This window comes from Polypterus senegalus, chromosome 17 (genome assembly GCF_016835505.1).
Source record: "Polypterus senegalus isolate Bchr_013 chromosome 17, ASM1683550v1, whole genome shotgun sequence".
Classification (NCBI taxonomy): Eukaryota; Metazoa; Chordata; class Cladistia; order Polypteriformes; family Polypteridae; genus Polypterus; species Polypterus senegalus.
Window position 1 is genome coordinate 37,027,399 of NC_053170.1, and position 22,700 is coordinate 37,050,098.

At 35.4% G+C, this 22,700-nt stretch overlaps 1 protein-coding gene across 2 annotated transcripts in view; it reads right to left on the reverse strand.

Annotated features, from left to right (window-relative positions):
- Positions 1–1,109: 1,109 nt before the first annotated feature.
- wdtc1 (WD and tetratricopeptide repeats 1) overlaps positions 1,110–22,700 on the reverse strand; it is a 68,065-nt gene continuing 46,474 nt past the window's right edge. For both annotated transcript variants that reach the window (XM_039740789.1, XM_039740788.1), the window contains exons 7-16: positions 22,218–22,400; positions 17,705–17,799; positions 17,194–17,309; positions 15,159–15,234; positions 13,264–13,360; positions 10,853–11,026; positions 8,397–8,632; positions 7,671–7,839; positions 7,329–7,521; positions 1,110–4,377 (exon numbers count right to left, since the gene is read on the reverse strand). In XM_039740789.1, the coding sequence (XP_039596723.1) occupies positions 4,180–4,377; positions 7,329–7,521; positions 7,671–7,839; positions 8,397–8,632; positions 10,853–11,026; positions 13,264–13,360; positions 15,159–15,234; positions 17,194–17,309; positions 17,705–17,799; positions 22,218–22,400 (1,537 nt within the window). In that variant the 3' untranslated portion in view covers positions 1,110–4,179. The remainder of the gene's footprint in view (positions 4,378–7,328; positions 7,522–7,670; positions 7,840–8,396; positions 8,633–10,852; positions 11,027–13,263; positions 13,361–15,158; positions 15,235–17,193; positions 17,310–17,704; positions 17,800–22,217; positions 22,401–22,700) is intronic.

The following is a 22,700-nucleotide window of genomic DNA, read 5'->3' on the forward strand; positions in this document are numbered from 1 at the left end:
GAACTGTGTCGTAACTCAAGGACCCCCTGTATTAGGCATCTCCAAACATCTAACAACTTTTAACCACCTAATCTAGGATACGTACACTATATATTTATTTGTGGGGGATTTAAGAAGAGTAACCAAGTATGGATTAGTTTAAAATCTTTAAACCTATGGTTGTGCAGTAGGAGGATAAGCATGCTGCTTTGTGTTCTGAGTAACTGTTTTCCTGTATGTTATTTTATTTGTGAACCCCAGTAACTTAAAATAATACAATTTTAAAGCAGAAGTCAACATTAGTACTGTATTTCACTGTGTACTTAACCTGCTAAAGACTCTTCAAGAACAAGCACTTAATTCACTCTGTATATCTTATATGTTTTATCACAAGAGTTTAGGATCTGCGAGAATCACTTAAGAAGTGCTAGAGGACCAGATGCAAAGAGCACCTCATGAAAGTGTTTTCTATTAAATTCAACTAAGTTATGTATTTTAATACATTCTTATTTATCACTAGGCTGCTGGTATATCACATGTTGTTCAGACATGAAGGTAAGAGATTCACTGTGTCCTGTACTAGTTATAATTACATGTACTGCTGCTGCTGCTTAAACTGAGCCAAAATGCTGGTAGCCAAAAACAAAAGTCTCGGGCCTTAGAAGAAAGGCTTGTCCTGACATAATAGTGAGTGGCTTTAAGTTGTGATTAGATGCCACTGGAATAAATATAATTTATGAAACTTCAAATCATGTAACCATATTTTAGTGCATTATTTTCCTGTTTTTTTTTTGCCAAAAAACAAATATTTCCATCGTCAAGCTTTCCATACAGCTAATTCACTCAAGTCTACTGCCTGCCATTATGTAAAGTTGTGAAAGAACATGCTGCCCTCTAGTGGAGAAGTTGACAGATCAGCATGAGTGAAGTTAGTATGAAGGCAAAATGATTATTTTCAGTCAATGATTCCCCCCCAAAGAAAAAAAAAACAAGACAAAGAAGAATGCAATCTGCAAATAAAACTTTTTATTACAAAGCAATTTAAATAAAAATCATACATATTTTTATTACCATATTCTCGCCAAAAACAAAAAAGTTTTCAATATTTTTTGTCTATTTTTATTTGTGAGTTCAATCGTTAACTATTTTTTTTTTTTTTACACTTTTGTGGAGTTTGACAATGGACAACAACTTTGTTTGATTATTTTAGAGTGCTAACAGTATGTAACAGCTACATTTATAACCAGATTGATAATTATGATGCAAAGCTCGTGCTTCATAACATTTGCTCCTTTCTTTGAAAAGGAAAAAAAAACCCAAAAAAAAAAACACATAATAGCTTACAGTGTGGCTAGAAAGTGATGACCAGTCTCAAAATGAAAACAAGTGGGACACACACCATATTTAAAAATGTTGATAAATCTTTCATTTTTGTGGTTGAGTAAGGACAGAAGTATAAATGAGTTCATCGGATTGCTGGCTTAATTATGAGTAGCTGATACAGATCAATAGCGCAACTTTGGCTAGAGGAACCCGTTTTACTAAGAAGTCTGATGAGTGACAAACCTTTACCCAGAGACAGTGGAATGAGAAAATGTGTATGATTTTTGGCAACTTTAGATGTTTTAGTGAACTGTTTAGTCCCTTTTACTATTTTCATTATTCTCTTCAGTATTAAAATGTGACACAAATAAAGTACTGATACATCATCACTATCTGACTTAATACAAGCATGCTTTCCTGAGAAATGTATTTCTGATGCTTTTGTAAAGAACGTTAAATAAACTAATGGTGCCATATACTACAGCAAATAAAATAGTTTCCCTCTTTTTTATTAACAGGTTTAGACCAAGAATCCCAAAGCTAGGTTACTGGGTAGAACACTCCAAAGAATTATTCCTGACAAAGCAACAAAGTCCCAACACAGGGAGGTGTCCATAATTTTTCCCCCAAATATGAAGCGTTACGGTGAGAAGAGGTGATCAAGCAGAGCACGCCTGACACTCTTATACCTCATAAATTACATTTACTACTTCTTTTGAATACGATATGCTGTGTGTTCTTAAGTGCTGTGAAGTGACAGTTGAAAAGCTAATTTAAGACAGTCACATGTGCAGCACTTTACATATTTGGAGAAATAATCCTAATAATGTATTCCTATAAATTGATTATCCTGTTCTGCATATGTTCCTACTTAGCTAGTCTGAAGCTGCTTTCAGGAAAATACTTTGTATAATTTTTAATTTTATACATTTCTCATTGCAAATTTTATGTGGCAGAGACACAGCAGACTTGTTTAAAGTCCAGTGATCAATAAATAGAGTAATGTATATAATTTACTAAAATTAAAAATAAAGACAAACATAACTGCCGGCATGGCTCAACAGAGCAAAACGCATGATAAGGACAAACTCGTGATATTTAAAGCATAAAAAGCTGATACGACCAAGTGATCTGCTTAAAATAAAACCTCCAAGCACTTAGGCTTTAATTACTCTGGGTGTTCTAGACACATATTGCCTTGGAACACAAATGATAAACTGGAAAACTGTGCATCATGAATGTACGACTTTAAAACCCCAGACGAGGCACTGAGATTTATAAAATGCATTGAATTTAATACAAATTTGTAAGCAGGTACCACTAAAAGTCTCTATGACACTACAATAATAGTTATTTAAATAAAAATGGATGACTGCTATTACTTTCAAAACTGTACATGTACTTAAAAGATGTATGGGATAGTTTAATTTTTCTTAGTATGGAAGCAACTGCTAACCTCTCAAAACTGAAACCATTGCTGGTTGGCAGCACATCTGTGTAACAAGGGTTAATTTAAGTGAAACATAAACCCATTAAAACAAGTATTTAATATATTTCAGATTACTATGTTCCTATAAAATTAACTGACAAGATAAGAAATACAAACTAAAGTTGCTGTGATAATAATAAATAATATCTAATATTATCCTGAGCAGGGTACATTCATGAGAGTCAGAGTAATGTATCTGGTCAACTGCTTTAACCACCGCACACGCCATTGCTTTTCAAGCTGTTTCAGGGTGCTCACTCTAGGTCATTTTGATTTAACTACTGTACGATGATTGGTTTTCTACCTGGAGCTCCACAGTATCCATACAGTGCAGGAGGAATCCTTTTTCAAAACACAGTTTGTGTAAAGTAAATCTAATGTTACAAGAAAAATACTACAGTAAGTGCATTCATTGATATATTTTTTGTTTTTGGACACCTATTCCTATTTTTTCCAAATATAAATGCAGACTTTGTATTTGCTCTATATATGTACATAAATTTAAACCTCATTACAACTAAAAAGCGTCATTATTACTCAGGTGTACCAGTAGCATCGTTCAGATAAATTTCTTGAAATGTTTTTAGAGCATTTCAGGTTTTAGCTAAATTGATGCCACTATTTGAAACATGCTGTTAGCTCTTTTTAAGTAAAGACATATTGTTGTGAACCCTGCAGATTTATACTTGTAGCTCATTTCAAAAAACTACACCTTAAAACATACAAGCACACCACATGCTTGCTGAAATTCCAACTTTAGTACAAAAAAAGAAAACTTTTAAATAGGCCCTGCTTGCATACACACTTCTATTTTTCTTTAGCTGAATTCTCAAAAAAGGTAATTTTAATAGTTGGGAAAAATATACTGCTAGGTATGCTTCAAAACAAACTGTCCAGTATATGGGCTCTTATTAACTCTTCTGTCTCGTCGCACAGTATATTTGGTTTTAACCTGTAATAATCACTATAGGCAACTGAAATCAACAGTACTACACTTTCTCAAGGGAACCCAAGTAAACATCTTTATCCAATACAAATTTAAAAGGTGCAAAGCTGCAGCATGCCCTGTTTAGCAAGATGTAAGGGTACAAAACTCAAACTCGAGCGCAAATTACCAAAGTACAGTAAGTATAAAAAAAAATCTAGATTTTTCATTTCTTTCTGAATTGATATATATTTCACCCCTTTCTAATTTCTTACATTTTAGCTGTCCTTAGCAGAAACAGGTAACTTGCAGAAATTTACACTATTATGTATTACATCGAGTGCATAGTGTAGAACAAAGGTAGGCTTTCATCCACTGCTCAGTCTATCACAAAGGAAAAAGCCCCATCAGGTTCTAGTCTGACAGATTTCACTTTGAGCAAATTCTTCAGCCACATCTAGTTCTAACTGGGTCGACACTGAACATGCCCTTCTGTGCCATCTTCATCATCTGATCCATCAGTTCCTCCACTGTTAAGTCCTGTAATCCGGTAGCCCATGTTTAGCAACATCACCTCAAGAGGGTCAGCATTCATCCTCCGTTGATTAGCTTGTGCTGCCCCCTCCATGTCTTCTACTACACGTCCATTTATATCTTCACTCTGGGTAAAAAGAAAAACGTGCACAAATAAAATTTTTTATCAAAAGGATTTTTCCAAGTTGATAATTGCTAACTCTGCCAGACTGTGATTAGATCAGTTTAAAATACTCTGTTTAACTTTGATAGTCGTAATGTTTTGCGCATGTCTTTACTGAATGTGAATGTTTCAAGCTATAGTGCTTTAGATATTTTTACTTTTAGTCTATTTCCAGACAGATAATTTGAACACTAAAATGAAAGAAAAGTGCATAGTTTAGTAATTTGTGTTGTACGATCCTAATACTATTAGCTAGAGCATTGTGACAGAATCAGCTGTGTGCAGGATCACCAGTGTGTTATCCACAGGGTGCGAAACATCGTTTATGACGGCTATTAGTTTAGCTAACAATCCTCTCTTTGCTACTGGTTTCAGAGAATCCAACATAGCCCCTAGAGTAGAGACAGCCTTTGTGATTAACTTGCTAGGTCTGTTGGTACTAATGCTGCTGCCCTAACAGATTACCGTATAAAATGTTTAGCTTATGGTTGACATAGTGGGTAGTACTGCAGCCTCACAGAGTCTAAGCTTTAATATCATGCTGGGTCATTGTTCATATGGATTATGCAATGTGTCCACCCATGTGTGCTTATGTTTTCTTTCAGATACTTTACTTTTCCTCCCATATACCCAAAACCATACTAGTTAGACGATTGCATGATTGTATGGATGGATGAAGGACTGGCACCTCATTCTGTGCTATTTCATGCCTCATTTTCAGTGCTGCTATAATACACTCCAACCCCACCCTAAGGTGGATTAAGCAGGTTTGATAATATTATTCCATGTTCTAATCATACCACAGAACTCATCTCACCTCAGGAAATACAGCTGACTCTGGCCCTTTTTGTACGTAGCTTCTCCATTTGCAGCAGAGATTTATGTTCAGGTGTGCACCAGGTACTTACATACCTGAAGCCCTGCCATGTTCTACTCTCTGGGAGACAATAGGAATCAAGAAAATCTTCCTCTTCCTGAGGTCCATCACCGTCTCCTTTGATATGCCAAAACTAAAATAGAGATGGTTCACCCTGCACTAGCAAAAAGCTTCACACCCCTGGCCTCTGCATTTTTTCTTTTGACCACCACTTATAGTACACACCCCATAATTACAGGATTAAAAAGGGTAATGTGTAAGTATTTAAGATATATGGTGTGTTTTTGTGTGTGCGGGAGGTAAGGGGCAGGTGCCTGTGTTGCCGACCACTTGCTTTGACACTCAGTTCTATAACCTCACAAACTGCATTCTGTCTGTCAAGTAGTCTGTAACCTAAGACACTAAGGGGATGTCAGCTTACTGCAAGGCAGTACTGACTGTATGGTGTTATTGGCCAGTCTGAATTTTTTTTGGGCATGGGGAAGGCTTGGCAAATATCTAACTTAAGTTTTAGGGTACTCTCACACTAGAATAGCTTGTTCCGTACCATGCCCAAGCTCGACTATCCCCCCCTCTGGCCTGCACTCACACTTTGCTTAACGTTCTGGGCCTGGGAACGCTTTCATCATGACCATGCAACTTTGTGTAAAGCCAAAACAAGATCCGAACACGGAGTGAAAGCATGCATGTCAAAATGATTTTACTTATTTTGTGGTTGTTTTGGAGTCGTGCAGGGCAGATAACGCTCTACCCTCTTACAGATTTATTGAGTATACAGCGCAGTATTTTGAGAAGATTTTTACAGAGACAAATGATGTTAAGAAAGGAATTTGCAGCTTTTCTTGCCAACTACAATTTACATTCACGTGTAAGTAGAGAATTATAAACCATTTTTAACTCAAATGGTATTGATTGAAATGGGAATTGCACTATCTGACTTATCACAACATTGATGTCATGTCTGTTTTCTGTACTTGGGCACGTTTAGCGATCACACTGTTCCCCAATGCTACTGAACCGTGCATGCCCCACCTCTTCCAAGAGGGCCAGGGCACAATACATTTGGCCTGGCACAAAGCAATCACGCTAGTTAAACGAACTAGACTTTGTGGGGTTACATGTGGACAAACATGCTTGGGCACAGAACAAATTGAGAGTGTGAGGACACCCTTAAACTGCAGCTATGTACATAACATAATGACACTAGTTTCTCTGTAGTTAAATTAAAATTACCCTTCCTATGCTTATCATAAGTGTATACTTTTCTCTCAAGTTTAATTCTTTGACAGAGTTATCTGACCTATACACTATCTTGATCTCCTTATTTATGGAGTATTAAATTACTCATTTTGACTCTAAGGGCTCTAGTGTTACTTTTGAATTTATGCCATTATTAGAATCCTACAGCCATATGTTTATTTTTGCATTTTCTACACATAATCAGGATACACGTGACCTTTATTGAACACCTGTTACGTTATTTAACAATTATGTTTCATAAACTGAAATGCTGTGTCTTGATTCCATCTGGTATTTGCTTATCTAGGTAGTACACCATCCTTGCATGAAGCTATAGTAAGTGTTTCACATGCTAAACCTTCAAAGTACAGCATTGTTTTTGAGCTCTCAGATCAGTTATTAATTAATCTGTCGAACCAACATAACAAACAGAAACTGTTTAAATGAGGATAAACTATGTTTGCACAAATGTATCAGACCAACATAGCAGAGTACAAAGTGGCAGTAAGATCACTACCAAAACAGTCCTAGAATACTCTGTCCCAACTATCGCACTTCTGAAGCCTGCTATAAAAGTCTGAGACACTGAACATCAGTGTACTAAAGTTTGAACTTTATTCCCCTGGATTATAATTACTCTATCTTTTCATGAAATAATAAAAAATCCTTCTACCATTTTCCAGAAATGCATAACATTAAAATATAAGTGCTCAACCAAACATGAAATAGCAACAAATTAAGTAAAAATAGCTACATGTTGACCTTTCCGAGAGATAAAAAAAAAAGTCATATTGAGTACCTCAGGCCGAGGATTCCAAAGTCGCACTACAGGATCAATGCCACTAGTGGCCAAAAAACAGTAGCTAGGATGAGGCTGAAGACAATTCACTATAGATTCATCTCCCTGAAGAATTCGAACAAGATTTGTTGTTTCTTTTTCCCAAATGAAGAAAGATCCATCATCTGACCCACTTAAAATGTATTGTCCCTTGCTAAAGTGAAAAAAAAAAAATATATAATAGCTCCGATTATGAACTGCTGACAAATTAACACACCTACTGTTACCAAACATTTCTAAATAGAAATACTACAAGAAAATACACAGTCAATATAAGTTTAATTTGATCTTTAACCTCAATACCTGCCAAAGAAGTTTGCTTCTTTGATATCTGTAGTAGTATTGCAGTGCCCACAGTATCTGTGTTTGTAATCAAAACTTCTCTCTCGCAAAATTACTTCATCATCAGAAACAGAATCTTTTCTGCCAATTGTTCGGAATCGAATTGAACTTCCACTCTTCTTATCATCAGCTTTAGTAGAAACAAGTCAAAAACTAAAATTACTGATTCAGAATATTTGTGTAACAAATAATGACACAGAATTAAAAAATTAACAAACACATGAATGATAAACACTACCTACTATAAATGCCCGTTTATTAAAAGGTAAAAACTATAGATGGTAATCTAGTCAACATTTCAGGGCAACCCATACAGAAATTCAGAAATGCAGTTAAAATTTGTTCCCCATGAAGTGAGATGAACAAATTAGAGGTATGTTATGAATGTATTGAAAAGTCAAGTTTACTTATCTAAAATGTTCAAACATTTAATTCCCAAACTACATGACAAAGAGAGTCAGTGAAAGCAAGCAACATTATTTCTAAGAAGGATAAACAGTAATGTTCAGTAGTTATGTAAATTAGTACAAAAGTTTATCCACATTTTAACACCTACATTATTCTTTAGTTATTATTTTCCTAAAATAACCAAAGAGCATAAACATAGAAATAAGTGAAGAAAATAAATGTGAGAAAACCATATAAAAAAACAAAACAAAAAACTAGTAGCAAATAACTTATTCTCACAGTTGTCACTTTTGGAGAATAGCGCAGCTTTAATGTCCTTATCAAGGGCATCACATGCACTGCTGTGGGCCTGTTCAGGAAACTTTCCCTTGAAGTCATCTAAGCATTCTAGAGCCTCTGCCACATATTTCAGTTCGAAGAGACAGCGTGCAAGTCGAAAGTGTGCTTTCAGGTGACCTGGGTTCAGTGAAATGGCTTTAACACAGTCTCTCAGAGCATCATAATGATCTCCATCCCTGGAATGCAGTAAAGATTCAGTGTCAAAATTCACTGTGACTCTGAAGAACTGAAATACAGTTATGGGAGAATCTCAGCATAATTAGCTGCAGTAATAATGACAACGAAAGACACTTTCTCAAACACAATAATGTACCCTTCAATACAGTGGTTTAAGTAGGTACTTCACTCAGTTTCATCTCAAAGCTCTAAACATATATAAGCTGAGAGGATTTCATAGATGGTCTTGTGATTTTTTTTTCTACGTTTATATCCCATTTGCTTTTTTGTTCAGCTGCAAGGTTTACATATAACATTTTCAAATCCACTTAATCCAAGCCTTTCCAGGCAGTACTGGGTGCAAAGCAGGAAACAGCCCTTGCCAAGTCACCAACCATCACAGAATCACCATTTTTCAGATTTTTAAAAATTACAATAGAAACATAAAATAACACGTACTTCTTTTTCAATTGTACCACCTGCAGGACATTCATCTGCCAGTATCAGATAAACTGATTGGTCTAATTTCTTCATTGTTCACACTGACAGGTAAACCAAACACGTCAACAAAACAAACCCCTTCATGCATGGACTAGAAAAAACAATGTACAATTCAGCAGAAAAAAGTGAAGAACCTTGCTCAAAAACAAATGTACTAGACGTTTTGAAACAAAACCTCAAGAGTTTTCCAAATTAAGAACATTTTAAACCAGCAATTTAAAATAATTCCTCGGTCTCCCAAACATTGCACTGAAACTTAATAGATGTTAATGGGGCATAAAAATAAACTCAAATACGGGGATAGCACACAGGCAAAGTACAACAGCATGAGACCTTCAATCAGCTCCACTTCTGGTATCTATTCATTAGAGCTTTTGATGATAATGCAAATTTTATATATACTTAAAAGAAAACAACAAATAGGAAACAATAATTCATATTATTATACTGTATATTATCCATCATGAATGCAATGTTCTGTTAAATTTAATAAAAACAAGGAACAGACATAAAATAAACCACTAGGCTTAGGAGAGGCCTTTGCTGATGACCACCTGATGGCCAGGTAACTCACATTGTCCATAAAAAAGTGGCATAGAATCACTATGTGGGCTCACCTAAGTGAACTGTGAGGGCGAGGTGCAATGCCAGTTGGATGATAAGGAAGAGTGGGAATGACTTAAGGTCATAGCAATGAAAACTGGCTCTATGGCATTCAGTATTATTTTTTTTGTGGAAGAGGAGATGGAACTCATGCAAGACATTCAAAAGCACCACTTAAAATATAGCTGGAATCACCTCCTAATTGCAGCACTGGCTTTGTAACCAAACACTCTGGTCCATGGCGACTATCATATGGCCTCAAATTGGTTCTGGAAAGTCATTCAAGTACCCAGGAAGGAGAGGAATGAAGTTGTCCAGCCTGGGTATCCTGTCTGGGAAACCAAAGGGTTAACTTTCTGTTGTTTGCACATGTTGTTGTCCTCTTAGCCTCATCAAAATATAATCTCTGGTGTGTCCTGGAATGATGGTTCACAGTCAAGCGAGATACAGATGGAATACAAATTAGTACTTTTAAATCCAAGTTCAAAACCTTCTACAAGAACCTGCAGATAAAGGATCAGAAGCCCTGGAGTATTGTTCAGAAGTGAGAGTAAAGGTAACTGTGAGATTGACCAGCAGATTGGTACAGGTGCAACAGTTTTACAAACATTGATCTGGACTGTTGCGGTGAAGCAGAAACTAAGTCTGCAGATGAAACTTTAAAATTACAAGTCAGTCTACATTCCCATGCTAACCTATGATCATAAGCACTGGGTAGTGACTGAAAGATAAAGGTGGCTACTAAAAGTCCATCACAGGGCTGCAGGGTTCACTCTCTGTCACAATATGGGAGGTCCTTAGAGGAGAAATAGGACTCATAGAAGCCACTTAAGGTGGTTTTGGCATTTAGTTCAGATGCTTCATGTGTGACTTCCCACAGGATCCAGTGGCAGATCAATAACATGATGGAGAGATTATATCTCTCAATTGACTTGGGAGTGTCTGAATCTGGAGAAAGTTGCTGGAGATAGGAAGACCTGGTCAGCCCATTTCAGTGTGCTGGTATTATCAATTTCACTAGGAAACCAGGCAATGAAGTTGATAAATAATAAACAAAAATACATTGAATATTTATTTGCATAATAGTCTATGAAAGGTTGCATATTATTCTTGAAAGCATTCTGTCAGTAACCTACCATTTCCGTTTCATATAAGCAGCTGCCCTGTTCCCATATAGCATTGCATTTTTTGAAGCATCCTTGATACCCCGACTGTACAGCTGGATAGCCTGAGTCCACTGCTGTCGAGCAAAAGCATCATTTGCCTGTTGTTTAATTTTTTCTAAATAAGGTGGTAAATCTACTTGCAGGCTGAAATAAAAGAAAATAATTAAGCTGTACATTTTCATAATATGGTCTATCAGAGACAGAACAACAACACAGCTTGGGGTTTGACTCAGAATAATATTGTAAAAACTTTATTATTGTTAAAGATTAAGTCATTTGCTGCCTTTGAGCTGCAGCCCTAAAATGTCATCATGAAGATATCAATGATAAATGCAGCATGTCTAAAAAAAATCTCTAAAACTGTGTTCTTTTTTAAGACTGCTATCCCTTTTTCAATCATTTACTAATTATTGATTCACTTATTGTATTTTGTATATAAGCCCTATATCTTAAGACTATGAATTAATAAAGCTCAGAAAATGAATGAATGGAGAAATGCGTGTATTACTCTGTACAAGGAATGATATAATAAATGTATACATGATTATGTTTTATCATTGAAACTATCTTATCTCTTCATGACAAGCTAAAATGGTAACCACACAACATAAAAACATCCAATCAGAGGATTGTGATATCTGATGGAAAGATCATAGGATCAGGCTTACCATCAATGACATTTACAGTAAAGTATTCCTAATATATGAGACACAAACTGTTTTCACCTCCAGCACTGGAGTAACAATACTATAGCACCACACAACAGACTAGTTAGGCCAAAGCCATGGACTTCTAAAACACCCTGATGTAAGAAAGTCATCTTTTAATTCTAAGGCTGTGAAATTTCAGTGTTTTGCTCCAAACACCACAAATTAAGTAAATTTATATAATATATGACCAGGATCAAGTGCTACTGAATTAGAAATTTGACATATACAGTTTGCTTTTGGTAATTAATAAGAGATCCAGAGTATATTTAAAATTAAAAATGAAGTAGATATACATAACATGGAATCATATTTTGGATATGCTTTTTTTAATGAAAGATGGTTGGCACGGTGGCGCAGTATCTCAGAGTTAGGAGACCTGAGTTCGCTTCCTGGGTCCTCCCTGCATGGAGTTTGCATGTTCTCCACATGTCTGCGTGGGTTTCCTCCCACAGTCCAAAGACATGTAGGTTAGGAGAATTGGTGATCCTAAATTGTCCCTAGTGCTTGGTGTGTGTGGGTGCCCTGCGGTGGGCTGACGACCTGCCTGGGGTTTGTTCCCTGCCTTGTCTCCTGTGTTGGCTGTGATTGGCTCCAGAAGACCCCCGTGACCCTGTAGTTAGGATATAGCGGGTTGGATAATGGATGGATGGAAATGACAAAGACACTGTGAACATTTGTGGTATTCAGCTGTGATTGTAGTTCTCCATCTATATCATGAGCCAGTGTAGAATGTAGCTGACCTAGGACTGTAAAGTTTTTTAAGAAACTGTTAGAAGTGCCTAAAAAAAAGAAACACCACCGTATATATATATATATATATATATATATATATATATATATATATATATATATTAATCTGCATGCATGTTTTTTCTGTTACTTTTCCAAAATTGTATTTTATATTTTAGATGCATGCATGCATTATAATTTAAACTACATTATACTTAAGACTAGTATTAAGTGAAAGTGCACTTTAAAAGAACAAATTAAGATACAAATTTCAAAATATTTTACCTTCAAGGCTTAATTTTAAAATATATAATAAAAACAATATTATTACATTTTACAAATACTAATTGTCATAACTGTATTTATGAAGCTGTTTAATTAGAACAAAAAAAACCCAAACTAATTATCTTGTGACCTTATTTATGAAAACTAAGAAACTAATAGAGATACAGTCTCATCTGTTTTAAAAATGTTCCTTCTACACCCAATGTTTCAATGTCACTGTATATTGAAGTTTTCACATCTAGTTGGCTAGCAAAGCCAGCAAATGTTATCCTAACTTGCAATTATTGCTACCAGGATTAGCTCAAGACCCCACAATACTAAACTGGATGAAGTAAGTCTGAAAAAATTATGTATATATTACGATTTCAACTAAATTATTGCTTACAGCAATTTTGTCCGATTAATGTTTGATGCATACAGTTTCAATTTTTAGTTTCTAATTGTTTGGATGGTAAAGATGGTAATTAAAAGTGTTAGGTTTATACAGTAACATAATGCAATTGACTACCTAGCTGCATCATTTTTAAGATAATTCTAATGATAAAAGCTTCAATAATTTTAAATAGTTACTTAATGCAAAAATAACTGAAAACTAATTTTGGATACTTCATGCAATTATGAAAAATAAACAAAAAATTATGATAATAATCACATTACTTGCTAATGATTTTACTTTCGGACAATCTGAATTTGTTGCTTGGTAGGTGAATTCCATTTGAAACCCCATTTGTTGATGTTTTACCATTTTGGACTTCTATAAAAACAAAACATAAAACTGTCACATTTTTTCCCCAAGGAACTGAGTGAAGCTATTCAGAATCCTTAAACATATAACATAATGAAAAAATATTTGCCCTCTTTCAGATTACCACTCATATCAAATTGTTGACACTAAATTTTTGCAGATATGCAAATAAAATCTAATATTTGTTCATTCATGACTCACTTATTTCACAAAACTATATATTTTTTTTCTTTTTCATGAAAGTTGTCCAACAGCAGCTGTCAGGATGGGAAAAAAAGGCACATGCGCACATTTATTAACAGTTTGCATCAAAGTTACATGCAATGACTGCAACCGAATGATTCCTATAATTCAATATCAGTCTTTTAACATCATTGTGAAGGAATTTATGTCCACTCTCTCATGCACAATTGTTTTGATTTCTAAACACTAGTAAGTTTTTGAGTATTAACAGCTTGTTTCAAGATTGAGGAACATATTTTTAATAGGCCAAAGCTACAGATTTAAAATCTTAATTTGCTCTTTTCAGCCATTGTGATGTAGACTTGCTTTTGTATTTTGGATCACCGTAATTTTTTATGATCCAGTTACGCTTTAGCTTCACCTCCTGGATGGATGAACAGACATTCTTCTTAAACCTTTTCAGATACAAAACAGAATTCATGGTTCCTTCAATTATGGAAGCTGTTAAGATTCTGAGGAAGAAGAGCTCTTCCATATTATCATAAAACCACCACAATGTTTGACAGTTGGTATGGTGTTTTTACAGATGAATGCTTTTTGCTTTATGCTAGATATGATGGGTTCCATGTCATTTAAAATAATCCACTTTTTCTCATCCGTCATTTTAGCAGGTTGGCTACTCCCGGAAAGGTTCAAAACTTTGTTTTCAGTTTGGAGATTTCAGCCTCGCTGTTGTTCCAGTGAGCTCAGTAACACTTTCCAGACTAATGGATATTACCATCATTTTTGTGATTGCTTCAGGAATTTCCTATGAACTTGGAATTTTGTGGTTAATGAATCTTTTTGCTGACCACTGCACTCTGATATTAATATTGTATTGGTCATTTTATGAAGAGTTGGTTAATCACAGCTGTCTCGATAATCAGCTGATTCAAATAATTTGTTTTATTTAACTGGGGGACAATTGTTTTCCCAGTGTCAGTTGGTGTAAGAAAAAGAGTATTTGTTCACTCAGGTGCCATTCATCTAATATTACATTTGGACTGAAGACCCAAAAATATTTAGTGTCATAAATTTGCAACAATAGTGGAAACCAGGAAGTGGGAAAATACTTTTTTATAGCACTGTTTCTCTTTTCATAACTTTGAGATTAACTGATTTAGTTAAAAAGAGTTTATATTAACCATTGAAAATGATCCATCCTTCTGATAAAAAAAAGTTTTATTTTTGATCATTATTCTCTTGAAAACATTTAAGGGAATTGAGAAAAAATGTGCGGACAATGCTTATCACTAATTTATGGCCATCTACAACAGAGTAACTGCACCAGGCGTAGAGATTATGACTTTTGCAACATTAATCTAATTTTGGAAAAACCATGTTATCATTTGTATGGTCACTTATTAAAATGAAGTGAAATAAAAATTCAAATAATATTCTTAAAATAAGGGAGAAAAACTAAAGCAAGATATCTATAACTTAGAAATAAATATTGGTCTTATCTTAATGATGAATTCAATTTATTCTGTCAGTACATACACCACAAATAAAAAGTAAAATTGTCCTGTTCTGGAATAAATACAATATTTTGTTTTTGAATTTGCGCAAGATTGCAATTACTCACCTCCTGAAGAATGACTTTTTTTTGGTAATAGAAATGTATACGGTCTCTGTTTAAAAGTCAAATCAAACAAATATACCTGCAAGATATATTTTAATGAACACGTAGTTAAGAAAAACATTTGCTCTTAGTATACTCCACTGCAGACTTAAATAGGACACTTACAGTATAATATTCTAGCTAATATTCATTGTTTATATACTTCAAAAATTGGCACTGTAATAAATATAAAGAGAAAACATAAGTTTTCATTTGAATTTCTAAATATTAAGTGTTGTTGGACACAGATGAATCTAAAATTATACTGTAAATATGTTTTCTTTTGAATTATTTGTAGTAACTAACATAAGACAGATGCTTCAAAATGCAGAAGCTAAAAGAACTGACCTTGGATAGGAAGTCAGTCTATTAAATGTCACATTCAAGGACACACCTACCTTCATACATACAGAACCAAATCAGGGAAACCAATTATCCTTAAACTACATTTTTTTAAATATATCTAGTCATAACAATATCTAGGGTACCCTGAGAAATGTGCACATGGGCAAATTGCACAAACTGCACACAGTGCAACTCAAACAAATGTCTGTCGCTACAATAATATAATATACTGCAAAGTACATAGAAAGCAGAGCTTGAAAACGCAATTTGGAATTATGCACTTTTTTAGACTGAATCTCTTTATTAACAACTAAAATGTAAAATATTATTATAGGTGAAATATAGTATGTCAGTGGTCAGGAAAGTGTGTATCTACATGAAATAAATAAGCAACTGTGTAAATAAAGAAACTCTTTACTCTGATAAAATTATTTTAAGTAAACAAACTAACTCTTACAAGTTGAAGCATTAGTCTGCATAATAATAATAATTATAGTGGAGGAGATGATTCCAACTTATTTATTGATTTTTTTTTTTATATAACTCTGCCAGATTGAAAGTGAAGCAAAAATTAAAAGAGGAAAGATACACTGCTATTCAGAATAGCTGGTAAATTACATTATTGAATAACATAGATCAGGGGGATGTTAAAAGTCACAAGTTCTTCAATTAAAGATGTTAACCAGTAAGCAGTATAATTTACATCATTGCAGTCTAGGACTCCTTAAGATTATCTCTCATAACTGACAAAAGGGGGAAAAAAACCCAGAAAGCCAGCTTGGCACATCACCAATGGCCACATGCAAATTCAACTCAGGCAGAGTTTACAATATAATCATATTCTGGTCAAATCAAAATGATGGCCTAAAATGACATGTGGTAGTTAATATAAAATTGCATGTACAGTGTGCAATATTTTAATATGAAAAGGAAAAAAAATCAATTCTGATATAACCATAGAATATTATTTGATTCAAATCTATCTTGACATATTATCCAACAATACTATCATTTCAATTATAAAGCATAGTAATACCAATATTAGCCCCATCAGGAATAGGACAGTTTCTAAGAAAAAACAATATGGACAAAAATCAGTTGACAATCTATTTGCTTGCAGAAGAAAATACCACCAGGACAATGACCAAAACCAAAAGGTTAAATATCCCTGTAGCTAAACTATAAAGATTATAATACGTGTGATTTAAAGATTCAGTCAACAGTGCATAAAAGGACTGTTCAAGTTGTGTTCTCACAAACTGATTTGTTTAAGCCAAAGTATACTACAAAGACAAACACTAAAGCATCTAAGTGTCAATAAATTTGCATAGTTCTAAATGGTGCTGCTAAAATATTTAAATGCTTGAGCAATTAACATAGTTTAACTTCTGGCTTTAATGTTGGCAGATATTAAATGTTTACCAATAATCACTTAAAACAATGTCTATAGATATTTTGAAAATAGTGTATTTTTTAAAGATGTTAAAATAATTCTCAAACAGGAACAAATTTTTGATTCATTCCAAAAAATTGCATACTCAGTCTTACATACCCAAAATCAGGAAGATAACAAGAAGATTGTCATGATTACAAAATAATCAAGGTACAAATGAAATATAATAACAAAAATATTTTAGAAATATCAATGACATACCTGCTCACCACCCATATTAACTAACAGTTCTGTCCCATCTGGGCTGAATGTGACATACGTAGCTACTAAAACCCTCAGCCGGTTACTATAATCAGGTAGTTTAACTGGTAGATGACCTGCATTTAAAAATGAAAAGAATGCTCCTATTTAGAGAAGTAAGAAGAAAAAAACAACTGCCTTTGCTAGTACAATACTAGATCTGAACTTTATAAAAATAATGGTTGACAGTTCAAATGTGTTCTTTACAGCAACTGATTTTCTATCAGCAACAGGGAAATACTGGTATCGCTGACCAAGGTTTTCAGCTATAGTGGTAAATTCCATTCAAGGTTGCTGGCCAAAAAGAAGGCCACTTTCTAAGTGAGCATTATATTAATCTTGTTTAGTTAAAGTCTATACAAGGGCATAAAAACCACTCTACATCACAAAGCTATATCAGAGAATTAATGTAAAACCTTAAGAAAAAAATTTACTAGATCTGAAGTAAAATAACAACTCCTTAAATCCATACCTGCTACATAATATTGTACAGCTCCATCAGGAATTGTTTTTTGACGCTCACAAAATGTGTGGACACTGGCTGATGTGTTCTGATTTACAGATTTCCTGAAAAAAGTTCAGAACACATTTAACATAAATGCACAAAACTGACAAATTTTAGTTTTAAACTCTAAAACAATATAAATATATAAACACAGTAGCAATAAGTGCTTAACATGCAGATATAGAATATGCACTCTATATGAATTAAAAATGTGAATATTAAATAATATACATACACACATACATACAGTATATACATTTACACATATGCATATACACATACAGTGGAACCTCCGGTCACGACCATAATTCGTTCCAAAACTCTGGTCGTAACCCGAAGTAATTTCCCCCATAGGATTGTATGTAAATATAATCAATCCGTTCCAGACAGTACGAACTGTATGTAAATATATATTCTTTAAAGATTTTTAAGCACAAAAATAGTTAATTATACCATAGAATGCACAGTGTAATAGTAAACTAAATGTAAAAACATTGAATAACACTGAGACAAACACCCAAGCTCCCTGCTCAGCAGCTCGCTTTCAGATGCACACGAGCCTGCGCTCGCTCTCTCTCTCGCACTTCTATTTATGAAGAGGCATGGTAGTCGTGGCAATCAGTAGCTCCTGGGAACAATTACGGATGCGGACCGCTTCTCACCTGCGCACTTAGGTGTGAAATGCCCACATCACGAACTCCTCAGGAACCGATTCGGCCACACACCACCACGCGCCCTTGCTATGCTGCGAGTGTGGTGATTATTTATTAAAACTGGCCTTTTTGAAGGGAGCTGTGGACCCGCTCTATCACAGGAGGAAGCTGGGTTGAGAGGAGGTTAAAGTTTTGAGAGAGAGTCCCTATGTGTGATGCACAGAGAACAACGTACAGTACAGGGAGAGACTGAACACGTGCGGAAGTCATTGGCGCGTACAAACCAGAATGAAAACTGGCTTGTTCGTCAACCCAGTGTGTGGTCGTAACGCAATTTGTATGTGTTCAGAGATGTACACACACACACACACATATATATATTATATATATATATATATATATATATATATATATATATATATATATATATGATATATATATATATATATATGATAATATATATATCCTTACGCAGCATAAAGGCCATAGTATATATATATATATATATATATATAATATATATATATATATATATATATATATATATATATATATATATATATATATATATAAAAAATTTGATCTCATCTTATCTTCTGAAACCACTTATTCCTTACGCAGCAAAAGGCCAAGTGCATTAGCCCAGACTTCTCTGTCCCCAGCTACAGTTCTAGCTGTTCCTGGGGAATTCCCAGATGTTCCTAAGCCAGCTGAGACATATTATTCCTTCAGCAAGACCTGGGTCTGTTTCAGGATCTGCGGCCAAAGGGATGCATCCAAAACAGCTCCAAGGGCATTCTTAGGACATGCACAAACCACCCTCTGTGAAGAAACCTCATTACCTCATTTCTGCCTCTTGTGCTTGCAGTCTCTTTCTTTTGGTTATCCACAACTCATGACCACAGATGACTTAGATGTAGAATGACTGTTAAACTGGGAGTTTTGTCTATAAACTCCACTCTTGTTTCACCAGCAAAGACTGATAGAGCAGCTGCAGAACCGCTCCTACTCCACTCCAATATACTTGATGATCTCACATTCCTCTTTTCCCATCGCTTGTAAACAAGATCCTGAGATGATTTAACTCCTCCACTAAGGGTAGCTTTATCCCCTTACCTTAGAGAGAGCAATTGTCTTTTCTGAAAGAGAACCATGACCTCAGACTTTAAGGTGCTGATCCTCAACCCTTACCACTTTACACTCCGCAGTGAATTCATCAAATGTGTGCTACAGTTCGCAGTCAGATGAGGCAAAATGAACATCATCAACTGACTAAACTGGCAAACTCATATCCTTGGCTGCACCTTTATATTCTGCGCATGAAAACTAAACTGGGAGCGGTGACAAGACACAGATTTGACAAAGTCCAACATCCACAGTGCATAAATTCAGCTTAATGCCAAGTATTCGGATGCAACTCTCATTACATTCATAAAGGGAACAAATAGCATTCAAGAGTGGCCCTGATCCAACCTGCGAACGCTGCAACCTAGTCCCAGCCTCACTGGGTCACATGTTCTGGGCCTGCAATAAATTAACATTATTCTGGACGAAAATTTTTAATTACTTTTCAGACAGCCTTGGTCTCACAATCCCTCCTAACCTATTAACAGCTGTGTTTGGGGTTCTTCCAGATGGGTTTAAAGTGGTGAAAGACAAACAAATTGTGATTACATTCACTACACTTTTGGCACGCAGACTTATTCTGATAAACTGGAAGAACCCAAACTCTCCTCTTTTAAGTCAGTGGGAAACTGATGTGTTATACTATTTGAAATTGGAAAAAATCAAATACTTAAGAGGATCCGTACAGACTTTTTTCAAAACATGGCAGGATCTAATCAGTAATATTTTAAAATAAGCTCATAAAGCACAGAGAATTTATTAATTTAGGTACGTCTAAAGGCCTTAAATTTTACACCGTTTTGCTTGCTCTCTCTCTCAGGGGTGGGGATCGATTTGTCCTTAGTTAAATTTTTCTTTTTGTAAAAACTTGATTGATTTGTATGGATTGCAATAAAATTAATACCCAATACTCCTTCATCTCTTCTCACAACACATGCCAAGGGACACAGCAATATGCTTTTTCCAAATATAAAAAGAAAACGTTGACAGGGTTATCATACCCCCATACACTGTCTAGCAACTGCACCAGGGAGAACAGCAGGTCTACTGTTGCACTATCAGGATGAAATCCACATTGTTCCACCTGTACCTCAGGCTCAACCGGATAGAGTCTCATCTCCACCACCCTAGCATAGGCTATACCTAGGAGGTTGAGGTGTGTGATCCTCTGTTGTTGGAACACCCCCTCCTGTTATCTTTCTTAAATATGGAGACCACCATAACAGGTTGATCAGTCCAAGGGTACTTTACTGGTCCTCCATGAAACACTGAATAGCACTGTTAACCATACTATGTTAACAATGTCCAGTGCTTTCAAAATCTCTGGTTGGATCTCATCCAACGCAGCAGTCTTACCACCATGGAGTCCTTAGATCAACACAGTGACTTCACCAACAATGATGAGACACTCCCACCCCTCTGGATGTGTCCAGTGTTGCCCCCATTAGGTGGGCATTTCCATATTCGGCACATGGGAGACATTTTCCCAGAAGTAAGACTTGAACTCGTCATTAACAAAAGTCTCAGCAAGACATTCCTAGGTCACACTAACTGCCTGTTAGGCTTCTTTTATCTATTTGGCCAATACCCTCACTTTGAATCCAACTCACTAGCAAGAGGTAATCATTAGTTGATAGCTCTGACCTTCTTTTCACTTGAATGTCCAAAATATATGGTCTCAGGTCAGGCAACACAAATGCAAAATCTATTATCAACCTTTAAGTGAAAGTACTCTGGTATCCGGTACCAGCACAGAAATCCAATAACAGCTCACTGTTCTGATTCAGATATGCCTGGTCACTGCTCCCAATCACACCCCTCTGGGTATGCATGTCATTCCTGAGGCAAGACTACCAAGTCAGTGGGAGGCACCCTTTCAAGCACCTCGCCCACCTTTTCTAAGAAGGCTGAATATTTCAAACAGCTATTTGGTCCATATGCACAAACAAAAGTCAGAGTCTTCCTCTCTAACTTGTAGCCTCAGTAATGCAACAGTATCATCCGGTGGGGAATACTTCAATTGCATGGCCCTCAGTCAGGCACTTGTGAATATCCTCACACCTGCTCAATGCCTTTTGCATATTGGAACTCCAGAGTAGGAGACAGACCAACTCTGATTAAGAAGTTTGGTTCCAGAACCTATGCTATGTCTTGAGGTAATACTAACTCTACCTAGCTGGCATTTGTCCACCTTCCATATCAGGACAAGATCCTTCCCCACCAGAGAGGGAATGTTCCAAGTTCCCAAATCCAGTCTCCACTACCACGGTCTATTCTGTTGAAGTCTTTCATACCTATGTCTGCCACAAAACTGGCATCACACTTAACCCTCACTTTTTACCTTGCAGGTGGTGAGTACATAAGAAAGCTCCAAATCACCATTTCAGGATAAGCCCAGGTGGGTTATGTGTGTGTGTGTTTTTTTAAATTTATAACGTCATGAGGGTCATTGTGAAGCCTTTTGTTGTCTGACCTATCGCGAAGGGAAACCATACCAGGGGCACAAAGCTGCACACCACCTACCTCTGCGTATCTTAAAGATACACAAGCCTAACCACCAAGGTGAAAGTCCAGGATGGTGAAAATGCATTTAAAATAATGTGCAATGTGCATACATATTTGTCAAAAGAACTAATATTTTCAAACAAACCCCCTTTCTTTTACAAAAAATAAGAATCTTGGTATCAATATGCCAGCCTTACCTATGACTATGGATCATTCGAATATCATACAGCCGCACAAAGGGTCCATTGGCTCCGACAGCCAGATAATTGTTGTCTTGAGGATTGATTGCTAAACACTTAGCCTCTACTAGCTGCCCACAATACTCTGTAAGGTCAATCATTACTTCTGATCGCTTGCCGCTCTCTCTAAGATCATACTGTCTATGAGTTAAAAAAAACAAAATGATTATTCATTCATTTTTCATACATAAAGTATCAGTCTTTATTGATCAATGGTATAAAAAATAGCTCATTTTTAGCATAAAATTAAAAAAAAAGTACAAAAACCTAAAAGATGGATGAAATATCTGGTAAACTGAAATGGTTTTACTCAGGGTAAAATATTACAATACTATAACACAAAAAGGCGTGTCACTTAATTTTCCACACATACTATAACAAATACTTGCACTTTCTTTCAGGACAATTACCAAGAATAAATATCTTCATTTTAGGAAATAT